General features: G+C 50.6%; 1 protein-coding gene across 2 annotated transcripts in view; it reads left to right on the top strand.

The window, feature by feature from the left end:
- The window catches only part of NOTCH1 (notch receptor 1), a 44,272-nt gene extending 31,561 nt beyond the window's left edge, over positions 1–12,711 (top strand). Inside the window, exons 18-34 of one of the 2 annotated variants that reach the window (XM_087753090.1) lie at positions 267–495; positions 659–860; positions 1,006–1,159; positions 1,429–1,613; positions 1,809–1,941; positions 2,394–2,513; positions 2,623–2,735; positions 3,288–3,859; positions 4,648–5,076; positions 5,876–6,024; positions 6,637–6,853; positions 7,209–7,299; positions 7,576–7,741; positions 8,479–8,774; positions 9,122–9,269; positions 9,382–9,479; positions 9,929–12,711. In XM_087753090.1, the coding sequence (XP_087609216.1) occupies positions 267–495; positions 659–860; positions 1,006–1,159; positions 1,429–1,613; positions 1,809–1,941; positions 2,394–2,513; positions 2,623–2,735; positions 3,288–3,859; positions 4,648–5,076; positions 5,876–6,024; positions 6,637–6,853; positions 7,209–7,299; positions 7,576–7,741; positions 8,479–8,774; positions 9,122–9,269; positions 9,382–9,479; positions 9,929–11,398 (4,772 nt within the window). In that variant the 3' untranslated portion in view covers positions 11,399–12,711. Of the gene's footprint in view, positions 1–266; positions 496–658; positions 861–1,005; positions 1,160–1,428; positions 1,614–1,808; positions 1,942–2,255; positions 2,514–2,622; positions 2,736–3,287; positions 3,860–4,647; positions 5,077–5,875; positions 6,025–6,636; positions 6,854–7,208; positions 7,300–7,575; positions 7,742–8,478; positions 8,775–9,121; positions 9,270–9,381; positions 9,480–9,928 lie in introns of both variants that reach the window. The other variant, XM_087753091.1, reaches the window with a different exon arrangement.
- Positions 12,712–15,742: the final 3,031 nt, after the last annotated feature.

The following is a 15,742-nucleotide window of genomic DNA, read 5'->3' on the forward strand; positions in this document are numbered from 1 at the left end:
GTCCAAGGCCAGATGGGAGCTGGCAGGAAGGAGGCTGAGGGGGAGAGTGACGTGCAGGCAGTGAGCAAGTGTGTCCCATGTGCCCTCCTTGTTCCCAGCCTCCTGGTGAGGCTGGGCTGGCCTCTGCCTGGTCTACGGGCTCTGTCCCATCCCTCTGCATGGCCGGGGTGTATGTGTGGGGACAGTGCTACAGGGCAGCTCTCAGACACAGCTGCTGTGCTGGGGCTGGGCCGTTGCGTCTTCACATGCACATCCCTCCTCTCCAGATCCATGCCACAATGGTGGCTCCTGCTCCGATGGCATCGGCACGTTCTTCTGCGAGTGCCTGGCTGGTTTCCGTGGGCCCAAGTGCGAGGAGGACATCAATGAGTGCGCCAGCAACCCCTGCAAGAATGGCGCCAACTGCACCGACTGTGTCAACAGCTACACCTGCACCTGCCCCTCCGGCTTCAGTGGCATCCACTGTGAGAACAACACGCCTGACTGCACGGAGAGGTACAGCCCGGAGCGGCTCCTGCCACGGGCACAGCCTTTGTCGGGGCTGGAGCAAGGGGCTGAGGTCCCTGTGCTGCCCCGTAGCCCTGGGCCAGTTTGTGGGGGCTTTGGCATGGAGCACGACCAGCAGTGACTCACTGGGACCTGATGTCTGTGTTCCCAGCTCCTGCTTCAATGGTGGGACCTGCGTGGATGGCATTAACACCTTCACCTGTGTCTGTCCGCCTGGCTTCACGGGCAGCTACTGCGAGCATGACATTAACGAGTGTGACTCCAAGCCATGCCTGAATGGCGGCACGTGTCAGGACAGCTACGGGACGTACAAGTGCACTTGTCCCCAGGGATACACCGGACTCAACTGCCAGGTAGAGGAGCCTTGGGTTGTCGGCCGCTGACCCCAGTGTCCGTCCGTGCGTGCTGGCTGTGGGGATTTGGGGGGTCACTGCAGTCTCCACTCCTGCAGAAGCCCTGCTGGGTCCTGACCCCCATCTCTTGCTCTGCTCCCCCCAGAACCTGGTGCGTTGGTGCGACTCCTCTCCCTGCAAAAACGGAGGCAAGTGCTGGCAGACCAACAACCTGTACCGCTGCGAGTGCAACAGCGGATGGACAGGGCTCTACTGCGATGTCCCCAGCGTCTCCTGCGAGGTGGCTGCTAAGCAGCAAGGTAAGTTCCTGCCGTGTGTATGGCCTCACAGGGCCACGGTGGCATCCCCAGGTGTCCCCCGTGCTGGGCTCTGAGCAGGGACATGCTCAGTTCTCTGGGTGGAGATCTTTGGCACAACCAGAGCCATCTCAAGGATTGCTGTAACGTGCACCCCTCAAGGCTGCAGTTCTGGCTGCGATCCCCGGTGGGACATGTGGTGGCCAGGACGTGGCTGAGATCCCAGGACGTGTCACTGAGGTCCCCACGTCTCACTCTGCTCTCCCCGCCAGGTATCGATGTAGCACATCTCTGCAGGAATTCAGGGCTCTGCGTGGACACTGGCAACACTCACTTCTGCCGCTGCCAGGCCGGCTACACCGGCAGCTACTGCGAGGAGCAAGTGGACGAGTGCTCCCCCAACCCCTGCCAGAACGGAGCCACCTGCACGGACTACCTGGGAGGCTACTCCTGTGAGGTGGGTGCCGTGGGGGGCAGATGCACAGGGAGAAGGCACCAGTTGCTGCCTTTCTGCTGCCCAAGGAGCTGCCCCAGCTTCAGGCTGGCTCGGTGCCCCTTTACCAAGTTGAAGGCTAGGGTGCTGGCTGTGCTCCCGCAGCCATGTGGGAATTAAGTGAACCTCTCTGAGAGTTCCTCTCTTTCCTCCCTGTAGTGTGTGGCTGGTTATCATGGAGTTAACTGCTCAGAGGAGATCAATGAGTGCTTGTCCCACCCATGCCAGAATGGAGGAACCTGCATCGATCTCATCAATACCTACAAATGCTCCTGCCCCAGAGGAACTCAAGGTAAATTAATTCCCCAGGCTGGGGCATTAGTGGGCTGAGCGTAGATATCCTCGCTATCTGCTCATTAGCTGCTCAGGCTAGCAGAAGCAAATGCAACGCTAGACGTTTGTGTTTGCTTGCAAGCTTAGCCATCAAGGCCGCACAGCCTTGGACGTGAGCTGCGCGGTGCTGCGTGCCTCCTGCCAGAGCGGTGGCTCAGACTGCCATTGAGTTGGTCAGGCTCAGCCCCTTCGCAGGGAAGGTTGACACAAGGGACCACCGGGCACCCCGATACTGTTTGATGAGTTGTGTGGGTTGTTCCCCCATTTCTCTAGGGGTGCACTGTGAGATCAATGTGGATGACTGCAGCCCTTTCTTTGATCCTGTCACACTGGGGCCCAAGTGCTTTAACAATGGCAAGTGCACGGATCGGGTAGGTGGCTACAGCTGCATCTGCCCCCCTGGCTTTGTAGGGGAGCGCTGCGAGGGAGACGTCAACGAGTGCCTGTCCAACCCCTGCGACGCCCGCGGCACCCAGAACTGCGTGCAGCGGGTCAATGACTACAAATGCGAGTGCCGACCTGGCTATGCAGGTGAGCGCCGCGTCCCCCCCGCTCCCAGCGCTCAGCCCTGCAGCCCCCAGCCGCCCCACACATCTTGCACGCCTTCCTCTGCTCCTCACATGCTCCTCTTCCTCGGCAGGCCGTCGCTGCGACACTGTGGTGGATGGCTGTAAAGGCAAACCCTGCAGGAATGGTGGAACATGCGCAGTTGCCAGCAACACCGGCCGTGGCTTCATCTGCAAATGCCCCCCGGTAGGTACCTGCTCCGCGCCAGCTCTGAGCATGGGACGTTGCACGGGCCCTGCAAGTCAGCCCCTTGCACAGAGGGACACTCAAGGGCCCAGTTTAGCCCCTGAGGTTTCCCTGGCTGGGATAGCCAGGGGTAAGCATGGAGGGGAAGATGCTTTGCTGTGGGTGCTCGCTGGAGGGAGGTGTATCCGTATGTGCATTCCTTCCTCACTTGCAAGGAGACTGAGTTAGGGTCAGGGAGAAGGAGGTGGCTCAGCCCTGCAGGTGCAACGCACAGCTCTGTAGGACAGACTCTTGCCTGGTTGACCATTATTTGCACCACATAAAGGTGGAGCAGGCAGCTACGGAGAAGAGCTCCCTTCGTTTTGAGGGGGATGCTCTAATGGGGTTTGCATCCTAGATTATTCTTGCCCATCACTAGTTTCAGAGGACGCACCAGAGCCGTGCCCTCATTTACTGGGTTTGTGCCGAGTTTCCCAGAACACACACGTGTGTTAGGCTGCTCGTAGGACAGCGTCAGTGATTCTGACTCCCTCCTTGCTGTCACCTCCCCAGGGATTCGTGGGTGCCACCTGCGAGAACGACTCCCGCTCCTGTGGGAACCTGCATTGCCTGAATGGTGGCACCTGCATCTCCATCCACAAGAGCTCCAAGTGCATGTGCACACCGGCCTTCACGGGTCCCGAGTGCCAGTACCCGGCCAGCAGCCCCTGCACGTCCAACCCCTGCTACAACGGGGGCACCTGCGAGTTCTTCAGCGATGCCTCCCCCTACTACCGCTGCAACTGCCCTGCCAACTTCAACGGCCTCAACTGCCACATCCTCGACTTTGATTTCCAGGGTGGGATTGGGCAGGATATCATCCCACCCAAAATTGAGGAGAAGTGCGAGATTGCAGTTTGCGCGGGGTATGCCGGCAACAAGATCTGCGATGGGAAATGCAACAACCATGCCTGTGGCTGGGACGGGGGTGACTGCTCCCTCAATTTCAACGACCCCTGGAAGAACTGCTCCCAGTCTCTGCAGTGCTGGAAGTACTTCAACGACGGCAAGTGCGACTCTCAGTGCAATAATGCTGGCTGCCTGTACGATGGATTTGACTGCCAGAAATACGAAGGGCAGTGCAAGTAAGTGCCTTGCTCGTTGACCCTCTTGTTTTAAAGCCATGACCTCTGTGCAGATCGTTTGGGGGTATTTTCTCGTTGCATCTGCTAAAGCTCCAAAGTACAGACCTGTTGTTCACTCTTTACCTTCTGTTCTGCTTCCTATGGGGCTGCAACTCAAGCAACCACACTTTCATGTGGTCTTACCGAGTTTACATACACTTGGAAGCTCTCTGGGTTTGGCTCGTTCCAGATGGCTTCCCTGCCCTTGCCTGTATCACGCCATAAAAGTGAATTCTTCAGCTCACAGTAGTAGCACAGTGAGTTTCAGCGTAGGGAGACCCCAGATGGAAGAGCAGCCATAAAACGTGATGATGTTAACATCCAGGCATTTACCAAACGTTGTCTTTGGCAACAGCAGGAACTTCATCCCAGATTCCTGGACAAACTCTGGCCTGAGTAACTATTTAACAGTTGGACTTGATGATCTTAAAGGTCCTTTCCACCCTACACGATTTTATGATTCTGTGTCCCCACGTCTTCTCTAAGTCACAGTAATTTGTCCCTTTTTCTGGCATCTAAGTTGCAACTAACAATTTAACAGCTGCTATCTTTCACCTGCAGAGGTGAATGCTTCACAGCGCTGCATGAAACAGTTGCCTTCTATGTAAACCAGCTTAGCGTCTATCAGGATGAAGAATATTTATACAAAAGAGATCCTTGTGGACCACCACTTATTTTCTCAGCAGATAGGTAATATGCACAGTACTTGGTCTAATTCATTCTTCTGCATTTCTTTTTCTTCTGCCCAGCCCTCTGTATGATCAGTACTGCAAAGACCACTTCTCAGATGGTCACTGTGACCAGGGCTGCAATAATTTTGAGTGCGAATGGGATGGTCTGGACTGTGCAAACAACATGCCAGAGAAGCTTGCAGATGGCACGCTGGTGGTGGTGGTCCTCATCACTCCCGAGAACCTGAAGAACAACTCTTTCAACTTTCTGCGGGAGCTGAGCCGCGTGCTGCACACCAACGTGGTCTTCAAGAAGAACCCCAAGGGAGAGTATATGATCTTCCCATACTATGGCAATGAGGAGGAGCTGAAAAAGCATTACATCAAGAGGTCAACAGAGAACTGGTCAGATATGTCTAGTGCTGTCATCAACAAAGTAAAGAGCAGCCTCTACTCCAGGGCTGGCAGAAGGCAGAAGAGAGAGCTCGATCAGATGGACATCAGAGGGTAAGGGGGACCAACGGGTTCCTTTTTCACTGAGCAGCATTTGTGTTCTGTGTTGATAATAGTAACACACTATAAAGGGAAGGATGTAGGCCAGATAATTGTATTTAGACGTTGCTTTCTGTGTGAACAGAAACCGGATTTTGCTCTCGTGTGGGAAAAGCGAGTGATCGCTCAGGAATCCCTGATACAATGCTGCACCGACTCTCACGATTGAAGGAGTCCCTGTGTATTGTTGGGAGCCGGGGCTGGGCTGGGTGGGACCTGGAAGCAGAGGTTGGCCTGACCGACTGTCTGACTTCAGGAAGTCATTAAGTTAAGCCTCAGTTTCTCCCTGGGAAATGCTTTCTAGAGCTTTGTTGTAAACTCAATTACTGCAAACTGTGTTTGGAGATCTTTGGTATAAACATATAGATCTAACCTTCTCCCTCTCCGTGGGCTCAATCAAAAGCCACCGAAAGCAAAGGAGTTAGAGCAGCGAAACTGATGTGAGAAGATCTGAAGGCTCCCAAACAGCATTATTTAAGATACTGTAGTGGCTGGGTAGTTTTAAAACGTTGTGAAGCAGAGACTCCCTTCCATTCCTGTAGATCAGCGGTTAGATTTCACAGTATTCATTGAGGCGAATCCAATAGACCATGAGTGTGAGCTGCAGGGCTTGGGCCACAGGGAAGCAAGGAGATGGGTTCCCACCTTCTAATTCCCACTGATGGGGGGTTAAGGAGGGAAGGGAGACAGGGCTCGTCTGTCTTTTCAGTGTGGTCGTTGCTCCGTGTTTCTCATTGACTCTTCTCTCGCGCAGATCCATCGTCTACTTGGAAATTGATAACCGCCAGTGCATCCAGTCATCTTCCCAGTGCTTCCAGAGCGCAACCGATGTGGCGGCGTTCCTGGGTGCCTTGGCCTCCCTTGGCAACCTGAACATACCCTACAAAATAGAAGCCGTTAAAAGTAAGTACAGCTGGTTGGCTGCGGAGGAGAGACAGCCAAAACTTCCCAGCCTTATGCACGTTTAGTTAGCTGTCAGCTGGCTGCATTTGAGCACAGTCTGGTTTTAATAACCTTGCATCTTTTTTTTTCTTTGCCTATTCTTAAAAAAATTGCAAAAACAGTTTATTATTTTTGCTTATTCCAGGTTTATTTCAAAATCATTATCACTATAGAAGTTATTAAAAAAAAAAAAGAAAAGAAAAAGAAAACCCAACCAGCTCCAATCAATCAGTGACATGCAAGGAGTTGAAGTTTGTATCTTGAAAATCCCCCCTAAATCCTTTTGTCTTAACAGCTCAATGCAAGCGCAATGATTTGAAGTTTGCTAATCCTTTTCCTTAAAGGAGAAAAAAGTGAAGCTGTCTCCTGATGCAGGCTGGCTTGTGCAGCCGAGAATTTGCCGATAGTTTGCAATTCTGATTAATAGCGTATAAAATGACCTTATTTTGGGGGGGCTGATTTAGATCAGACTTAGGTACCTCTATTAACTAATTTTCCTTCATTTCCACTCTGTCACTGGTTTGCAATGCAGCTTAATGTCTCAGCATCTCTTTGTGCCCCACTGTTTCATAGGTGAAACAGCTGAGCCCACGAAGAACTCCCAGCTGTATCCTATGTACGTGGTGGTGGCTGCACTGGTCTTGCTTACTTTCATTGGAGTGGGAGTACTGGTGTCTCGTAAGCGGCGCAGGGAGCATGGGCAGCTTTGGTTCCCAGAAGGCTTCAAAGTGACAGAGTCGAGCAAGAAGAAGCGACGAGAACCACTTGGGGAGGATTCTGTTGGACTGAAGTGAGTAATTTGCTTGCTAACCCATTAAACACAGTGCAGCGGGGCTGCTCGGGGCTCTTCTGAAAGAACCCATCGCAATTTTGTTCTCTAGTGCATCATATTGGTGTAGTGGGGAGGAGAAAAATCGGGTTTCTTAAAGGTCTGCATGGGGAAAACAGTGTTCCCATCTGGAGGAGGTTTTTAAATGCTTCGTGGTCCGTTTGCACTTGATAAAAAATGAAAGGCAACCTGAGGGGAACCTCCTGGAAATTGCCTTGTTGATTCTTCTTTCAGTTTGTGCATGTAGATAAACACCATCCATCACAGACTAGTTCCTGCAGAGGAACTGATTTTTTGTATGGTTTTATTTTTAAAGACCCCTCAAAAATGCTTCAGACGGCACGCTGATGGATGACAACCAAAATGAGTGGGGTGACGAGGAGACCTTGGACACCAAGAAGTTCAGGGTAAGCTCACTGCCACATTCCCTTTCTGTGCTGCAAGTCGTCACTCGCTGGGTTTTGTCACGGAAGGAGCAGAGCGCTGCAGAAAGCAGCAGAGCGGAGGGACCCTCGGGGGCCCAGTCTGCGCTGCACATCGCTGCTGCCGGCTCCTTTGCAAACCTGCGTGTGACAAATGCACCTTTGAGACTTGCAGAGCTTCCCACACTAGAGCTCAGCCCCCTCCTCCCACCCTGACTTGTGCTGTCCGCTTGGTGCTCATTTCCCACTGTCATTCCTCAGTTCGAGGAGCAGGCGATGCTGCCTGACACGGACGATCAGACGGACCACAGGCAGTGGACCCAGCAGCACCTGGATGCCGCTGACCTGCGCATATCCTCCATGGCGCCTACTCCACCGCAGGGGGAAATCGATGCAGACTGTATGGATGTCAACGTCAGAGGTCCCGGTAAGGTGGACTCCTTCCACTTCTGGGCTGCTTGTCAGCTAATCTAAAATCCTCCCTTACCCCTTGCAGATGAGCAGTCCCAGACAGCCCTACCTACCTCTGTTGCTAGTACCGAGTCCCCGCTAGCCGTTCTGCATTGCATGGTTGCTTTCTTACGTGATTTAGAGATAGACCCTGTCGCATTTTGCTTTCCATGAGATCTCTTTTGCTTAATCACTGAGATGGAAATTAGAGAATACAGAAGTACCTATTAAATCATCCAGCTTATCCCTCTGCCACTCCTGGATTCCTCTCCTTCCACCAAAATGCACATTTCACAGTTGTCTTTTCAGGTTTTTAACGATATTAATAGTTAATAGGCTTTTAAATTATTACAAACATTTGGTCTTCCCCACATCTGTGAAACTGTCCTCTGAAATAACAAAACTATTTAAGGCTGCGCTGTACCGTACTTAAGTTTGCTTTGTGCAACCTTCCTTATAAATTGTACCTTGCATGTTAGTGTGCAAGCTAGCAGATGAAATAGGAAAAGCAGTGAGCAGTGAGATACCACTAAGGAATTTCAGATCCATATCAGAGGAAGGATATTCGTGTTTGATGTTTAGAACCAGTCAGGAACTCAGTCTTGATGCACCCACGAGAATAAGCATCTATCGCAGACAGAGCATCTTGCTGAGCCGCCTGCATTACAGAAGGGTAAAAAGCCTTTTTTCACCGAGTTCCCCTGTGCTTTTCAGATGGCTTCACCCCCCTCATGATCGCCTCATGCAGCGGAGGAGGGCTGGAGACCGGCAATAGCGAAGAGGAAGATGATGCTCCCGCCGTCATCTCAGATTTCATTTACCAAGGCGCCAGCTTACACAACCAGACTGACCGCACCGGCGAGACGGCGCTTCACCTGGCTGCCAGGTACTCCCGCTCGGATGCTGCCAAGCGCCTGCTGGAAGCTAGTGCCGATGCAAACATCCAAGATAACATGGGCAGGACACCCCTCCACGCCGCCGTCTCTGCCGATGCCCAAGGAGTCTTCCAGGTAATTTATCCTTTCGCCACCAGTCTCGGGGTTTTCGGGAGAAGGTTCTGGTGCTAAATGTTGAGTCAGTGACACGACTGAGCTTATCGCAGGGTCTCCAGCTGGTCCTGGCAAGCTGCGGGGTGGAAGTCTTGAAAACTGAAGTCCCTGTTGTCTCAGGGCAGGGCACAGCAAAGCAGCAACCCCGTAGCTGCCCTTGGATGTGCACCCCTGGACTGGGAGGGGGAACCAGAGGGACCAGCCTCTGGAAAGGGGCTTGGAGGTCCTGAGACCTGGGTACCTGGAGTGTCTGCTGTCTGTCCCTCCTAACGTTTGTGTTTCCTGCGCTTTGGTCCTTGTTGCGGCAGATCCTGATTAGGAACAGGGCAACCGATCTCGACGCCCGAATGCACGACGGGACCACTCCTCTGATCTTGGCCGCTCGCTTGGCTGTGGAGGGCATGCTGGACGATCTTATCAACTGCCATGCAGACGTCAACGCCGTGGATGATCTAGGTACTGCAGACAACTAAAACACGGGCTTCCTCAGAGGTGGAAGGAAAGGGCTGCTTGCTGTTACTCTTACCACTCACTAATGTGCGTTGTATGTCATGGCCTTCCTCCGCAGGCAAGTCGGCACTGCACTGGGCAGCTGCTGTGAATAACGTTGAAGCCGCGGTAGTCCTCCTGAAGAACGGTGCCAATAAGGATATGCAGAACAATAAGGTAGGGGTCTCCTGGGCTGACACAGGCAAGGAAAGAACCATTTGGGGAGTCTGTTAATGGGTAGTTTTTGCCTAAAATACAACGCTGTCTGGCACTGAGACTCTGATTTGATTGTTCGGTGAATGAAGCTGTTGGATTTAGCTCAAAGAAGCACTGTGGGATTTGGTCCTACGGGTGATGTTGAGTGGCTGTGCTTGGTGAGCAGTGTGGTACAGTGTCAGCGTGGCCATCTCCTTGCATGTGCTGGGTCACTCATAGGGTTCCTGGTTTAATATCAGTATAAGGACGTGGCTCAGCAGGGTAGAAACAAGCAGCAGCAAAACCTCACCAGAGGAGAGACGATTACTGTCTCTGCCACCCAACTGTATGGTGTTGGGTATGGAGCTCAGGATAGTGTTAGCCAGGAGAATCTGTGAACTTAAGCCTAACCATCTTTGCTGGGTTTCTAGGAGGAGACCCCACTCTTCCTCGCAGCCAGAGAAGGGAGCTATGAAACCGCCAAGGTCCTGCTGGACCATTTTGCCAACCGCGACATCACGGACCACATGGACCGGCTCCCACGGGACATCGCCCAGGAGCGGATGCACCACGACATCGTGAGGCTGCTGGACGAGTACAACCTGGTGCGGAGCCCGCCACTGCACAACGGCCCGCTGGGGGCACCCACGCTGTCCCCACCCCTCTGCTCTCCCAACAGCTACATCGGCAACCTGAAACCTGCCGTCCAGGGCAAGAAGGCCAGGAAGCCAAGTACCAAGGGCCTGAGCTGCAACGGCAAGGATGCAAAAGACCTCAAAGCCCGGAGGAAAAAATCACAAGATGGAAAAGGATGTCTGCTTGACAACTCCAGTGTGTTGTCTCCAGTGGACTCCCTGGAGTCACCCCATGGGTACCTGTCGGATGTTGCCTCTCCTCCACTGATGACCTCTCCATTTCAGCAGTCCCCTTCCATGCCTCTGAATCATCTGCCAGGCATGCCTGATGCCCACATGAGCATCAATCACCTCAACATGGCGGGGAAGCAGGATATGGCCATGGGAAACTCCAGCAGGATGGCCTTCGATTCAGTGCCGCCGCGTCTCTCTCACCTCCCCGTCTCCAGCCCCAGCACAGTGATGAGCAACGCCCCGATGAATTTCTCCGTCGGCGGAGCGGCCGGCCTGAACGGGCAGTGTGACTGGCTCACCAGGCTGCAGAACGGCATGGTCCAGAATCAGTACAACCCGATGAGAGGCAATATGCAACCAGGGGCGCATCAGCAGACGCAAAACCTTCAACACGGCATGATGACCTCCCTGCACAACGGCTTGCCCACCACAAGCTTGTCGCAGATGATGAGCTACCAGGCCATGCCCAACACCCGGCTGGCTTCCCAGCCTCACCTGATGCAGAGCCAGCAGCTACAGCAGATGCAGCAGCAACAGCTCCAGCAGCAGAATATGCAGCCGCAGCAGCAGCCGCAGCAACCCCCGCAGCAGCCACAGCAGCAGCAGCCGCAGCAGCATCACAACCCCAGCTCCAATGCAAGCGGCCACATCGGCCAAAATTTCCTTGGTACCGAGCTGAGCCAGCCCGACATGCAGCCAGCAAGCAGCAGTACCATGGCAGTCCACACCATCCTGCCTCAAGATTCCCAGATGCTGCCCACGTCTCTGCCATCCTCCCTCACCCAGCCCATGACCACCACGCAGTTTCTAACTCCACCTTCCCAGCACAGTTATTCCTCCCCCTTGGACAACACCCCCAGCCACCAACTCCAGGTGCCCGACCACCCTTTCCTAACGCCATCTCCGGAGTCACCGGACCAGTGGTCCAGCTCGTCTCCTCACTCCAATGTGTCCGACTGGTCCGAGGGCATTTCCAGCCCTCCCACGAGTATGCAGTCACAGATGGGACACATCCCCGAAGCCTTCAAGTAAAAGACGGTGTTTCAGAGACACAGGCGCTCAGTGGGAGTTAGAAGGTCGAGGGAGATCTTTTTTAAAAGGACATTGGATGCTTTTATTAAAGGATCCTTTTTAAATATGTTTTTATTAAAAAAAAGACAAATTAATTCCTTTTTTTTTAGTATTTATTTATGTACTTTTTATTTTACATGAAAACACTGCCTTTTTATTTATATGTTCTATTAAGAACTCAATGTGGGACACCAGTTGTGTTTCAAGAAATCAAAAAATTAGGTTTTTATAGGACATTCTCTTTTGTTTGGGGGGGTTCATTGTGTTTGATTTGAGAGGAAATGTTTATGTAAAGCTATAAGCAGCAATTTGTGATTCTGAAATGCCATTAATTTATTTTTTTCTCTTTCAACTCAGAAAGAGAGGTGAGAAAGAAAAGGGGAAGGAAAAATTGACTAAAAATACCACCCCTTAGGGGGAAAAAAAAATTAAGTATGGACAGATTTTTGAAATGTACTTTAAAATGTTTCCTTTGCTATTATATCTGAGAGGACATTTTATGGTACCAGTCATGAATCTTTGTTTAAATTTCAGTATTATATAGTTGTACATTTGCCTTGATGATAGAAATTTTTGTTCTCTCTTGTTTTTATATATATAAAAAAATATATTTAAATGATTTTTATGATCAAAAAAAAATCAGGATTATAGACCTGTAAGAACAGGTTCTAAGCTAAAAAAACCCCTACAAAACATGAATACTGTCCCCCACCAAAAGGAAGTGTATTTGCCAAACTTCTAAGAGAGCAAGCCCATAACTATGGAGTATATACCAAACCCATAACTGTGGAATTTATACACAAAGGAGACTTAATTTTACTTTGAATATCTTTACTGTTTTTGTTTTCGTGTTTGCATTTGAGTAACTGTTTAAGAAATAAATGCCAATATAAACTTGTAAACCACATCCTTATTTTAAGGATGGCCTGCCTATTTTAAAGAAGGTGTGTCTATTAATGCAGACAACCTGAGTGAGATTACAAAGCATTATAACACTGCCACCGCCAAGTGCTCGCCCGTGTCCGGCTCCTCTGGCCGCGTGATCGCTGGGTGCTCAGTGGAAAGCGCTGCTGGTTTTGGTGGGATGCTGGACTGGCTAAACAGGAGGGCGAAGGACAGCGCAGCTGAGTCTGTGCTGTGAAACGTTAACATTTTGTTCTTGTTAGTCCGGAGTGATGCATCTTTTTTTATATTGATGTACACTCTTTCTGTGTATCATGTAAAATATAGTATAAGCCTGTGGCAGATTTAATGTTTGTAAATATGTTTTTTTTTAAGAAAAGGTGGATTTTGTTTCAAAAATCTAAATGAGCAAGTCTTAAATATATCATAAATATATCACCTTATAGAGGTGTTGGAATATCACTCACTCGGGTGCAAAGGCAAGCAGACACCCTAAGGCTAGACATGTGTATGGGACAGGCAAATAGAGAGCAGTTAATCAAGAAAACCTAAGAAAAGGGTTCCTTTTCCTCGTTCCTTTCTATTAGAACACCAAATAAAATGGATATTTCTCAAGGCACAGCACCTTGCTGAGCACTCATCTTAGTTAACATTTCAGACCATTGTTATTGTGACATGCCTAATATGAGTGATAAAAACATCACGTGGTGTTGAATCTTCCTATGTTTTATAAACTAGAGTGTAGTTTAAGAAAAGATATCTTCTGTAATAAAGTTATCTACATGCAAAGTTGTAGTTTGCAAAAATGATGTATTTTTTTTGGTTAACTGATTTGCAATAAATGATGCTTCTGGGCATCTAGATTTTACTAAAACTGGAACTTAGTGTTTTTGTTACGGATTGGTTGAAATCTGGGCTTGATACCCGCTGTCTTTCAATACTGCACAGCTGCCTCTCAGCACAGGGTACCGGCACTTTCCTAACGCCTTGTTCTCGGTGTTAAAGCTCAGAGCGGGGCTTTGGACAATGAAACTTTCTCCTTAACTTGTGCAAAACTCTCACCGACTTGAGACGTCTGGTTTGAGCAAGGCAGGAGGGGCTCTGCCCAGGGAGCCCTTTACCTGTGCTGTGGATGCTCTGATGTCCTCTCGGGCCTCTGCCCTTCGGTCAGGATCTACAAGGAGAAACATTGAAAAGTTGTTTTAAAGAACGTCACCCATGCATGTTCAAAGTACTGTATTCCGTCACTTTGAGACTTTGCTTTCTGATCAGATTTTTAGGAGCATTCTCTGGCTGATGAGACGGCCAGGGGTAAAAAATGGCCACGTGCTTTTAATTACATAGTGCCTGTGGAAACAGAGCCCTCTCCGAGTGGTGTTAAGAGTTACGTATCGTGCTTCCTACTTCACACACAGCGCTGAGCAGATGGCCGGGCTCTCGGATGTGGTGGCTTGCACAGACAGAACTGGGAAGCCACCGACGACACCGCCAAGGGGCAGCAGCGCCCCAGGGAAAGTTTCACTAAGGCCACTCCAGGCACAAACACCGCGCAGAAACGTTTGCTGTCCTTGCTGCACTGAAGATTTTTAAGGTAATTTAATTTAATTCTTTCTCTTCCCCATAGGGACTCTGTAGTCCAAATGCAGCTGCAAAGTCCCCAAATAACTGGATATAAATAGCCGAGCAGTGGACCTCCTCCCAAATCAGATAAGCCTGGTAACTCCTGGAATGCTGGTATTTTCCACTCTGTGGCTGGGGAGGGAGCGGGCATGTGTGTACATGTACCGGTATCCAGCCCCAGAAGGATTCAGGGCTGCCAGACATTTGCTGTACAACCGGTTGGAAGCTGGTGCTGCAGCAGTGACATTTTATGTGCCACCCAGCAGCAGCGAAACGCAGCAGCTTCAGAGGGCAGGGAGGCGACATGTCAGTGTGCGCTCCCTGCAGACTCTATGGAAAGGGGTATTTTAACTGAGGACAAATCCCTCTTCCCCCTGCAAAACGTGGTTCGCCAATGAGGATCTCATTACCCCAAGGGACACCCTGGAGATGGGCTTCCTGAGACGTGCTCTTCCCTCCAGTTGTGTCTCGCTGCATCCCATCTGGGATACGCTAGATGAAGTGTGTCTGCCTTCACTGCGATTCACACATGTGCTGTCCATGAATCGCGTCTGGGAACATCCAGCCGTGTTCCCACTCAGCCCATCCTTCCAGGCTTCTCCCACACGTACGCGTCCCAGCGCCCGTGCCCATGGCTGGCTGCAAGCACGGCATGCCTCCGTGCTGCCAGTGGGACGGGGAGATGCTCACGCCAGGGACAGAACGAGGCAAGAGGGAAAATAATGGGAATAATAATAATAAATACCAGGGAAAGAGGCAAAACAGAAAGGTCTGCATCGGCACATGACTAGATACTAATAAATTGGCCACAAGGTAATTCAAACTAGAAGTCAGAAAAGGTTTTCTAAGTAGTAGAGGGGTAAGGATACACAGGTTTTAAGTCTTTAGCCCTCAAGGACTCTTACATTTATGAAGGCACCTGGTGACCCAAAAATTCCTGCCAGTCCCTCGTTCCTACTTTCCTGAGTGGGTAGATGAGATGATCGTGGGATCACAGATCCCCAGCTGGGACTGAGGCAAAGTTAAATGAGAAATGAGAGAGGTGGCCCCAGTTTCAAACCCTCCCTCCGCACTTGGGGCTTTCCCACCAACCCTCTATCCGGAAGGATTTGCCTTTCCGCAATCCCCTCCAACCAACCCACACTGTCCAACCGCAAGCTCATCTTTACCTCATGTTGGTAAAGATGCTGGGAGCTGAATTTCAAGCTCTCTTGTCAACAGAAGATGCCGAGGAATGAATGGGTCATGGCAAGCACAGTTGTTTTAGCATTCCAGGTGAAAAAGGCTGACAAGCACTAAAATTATATCCCATGCCAAGGGAAGGGTTCAGAAATGTTTGCACAAGAGCAGATTGGCACCAAGCTGTTCTGATGGCAGGTATGTTGATGCTATGAGGAATCGGTGCATCTGAACTATTTGTTTACATGCTGGAGGGCTTGGTTTTTTTATTCTTTGTTTTCATTATTCCTGCTCAATTAGATGGGACATTTAGAAATTGCTACTCTGTATTGCTTTTACCTCCAGGCGATTGGTGTTTGCTCAGAAAGTTGCTAACAGCTGCTTGAACCCTGATTGCCGAAGTGTTACTGCAGCTCAGATCACCCCCTTAAGAATGTACAAAAGGAGCCAAATTCATCTAAGGTGTAGCCTCTCCCGATTTACACACGGCTTAATGTGGCTGGGGTAGTTTGGATAATCACAGCAACTGAATGAGTAAATAAATAAAGCTCAGCTTGTCCGAGTTGGCTAACCTGATACAGAATACCGATACTCATAAGAGAA

The sequence above is a fragment of the Nipponia nippon genome, unplaced genomic scaffold, assembly GCF_047370975.1.
Source record: "Nipponia nippon isolate SJK-2023a ecotype South Korea unplaced genomic scaffold, ASM4737097v1 scaffold_16, whole genome shotgun sequence".
NCBI lineage: Eukaryota > Metazoa > Chordata > Aves > Pelecaniformes > Threskiornithidae > Nipponia > Nipponia nippon.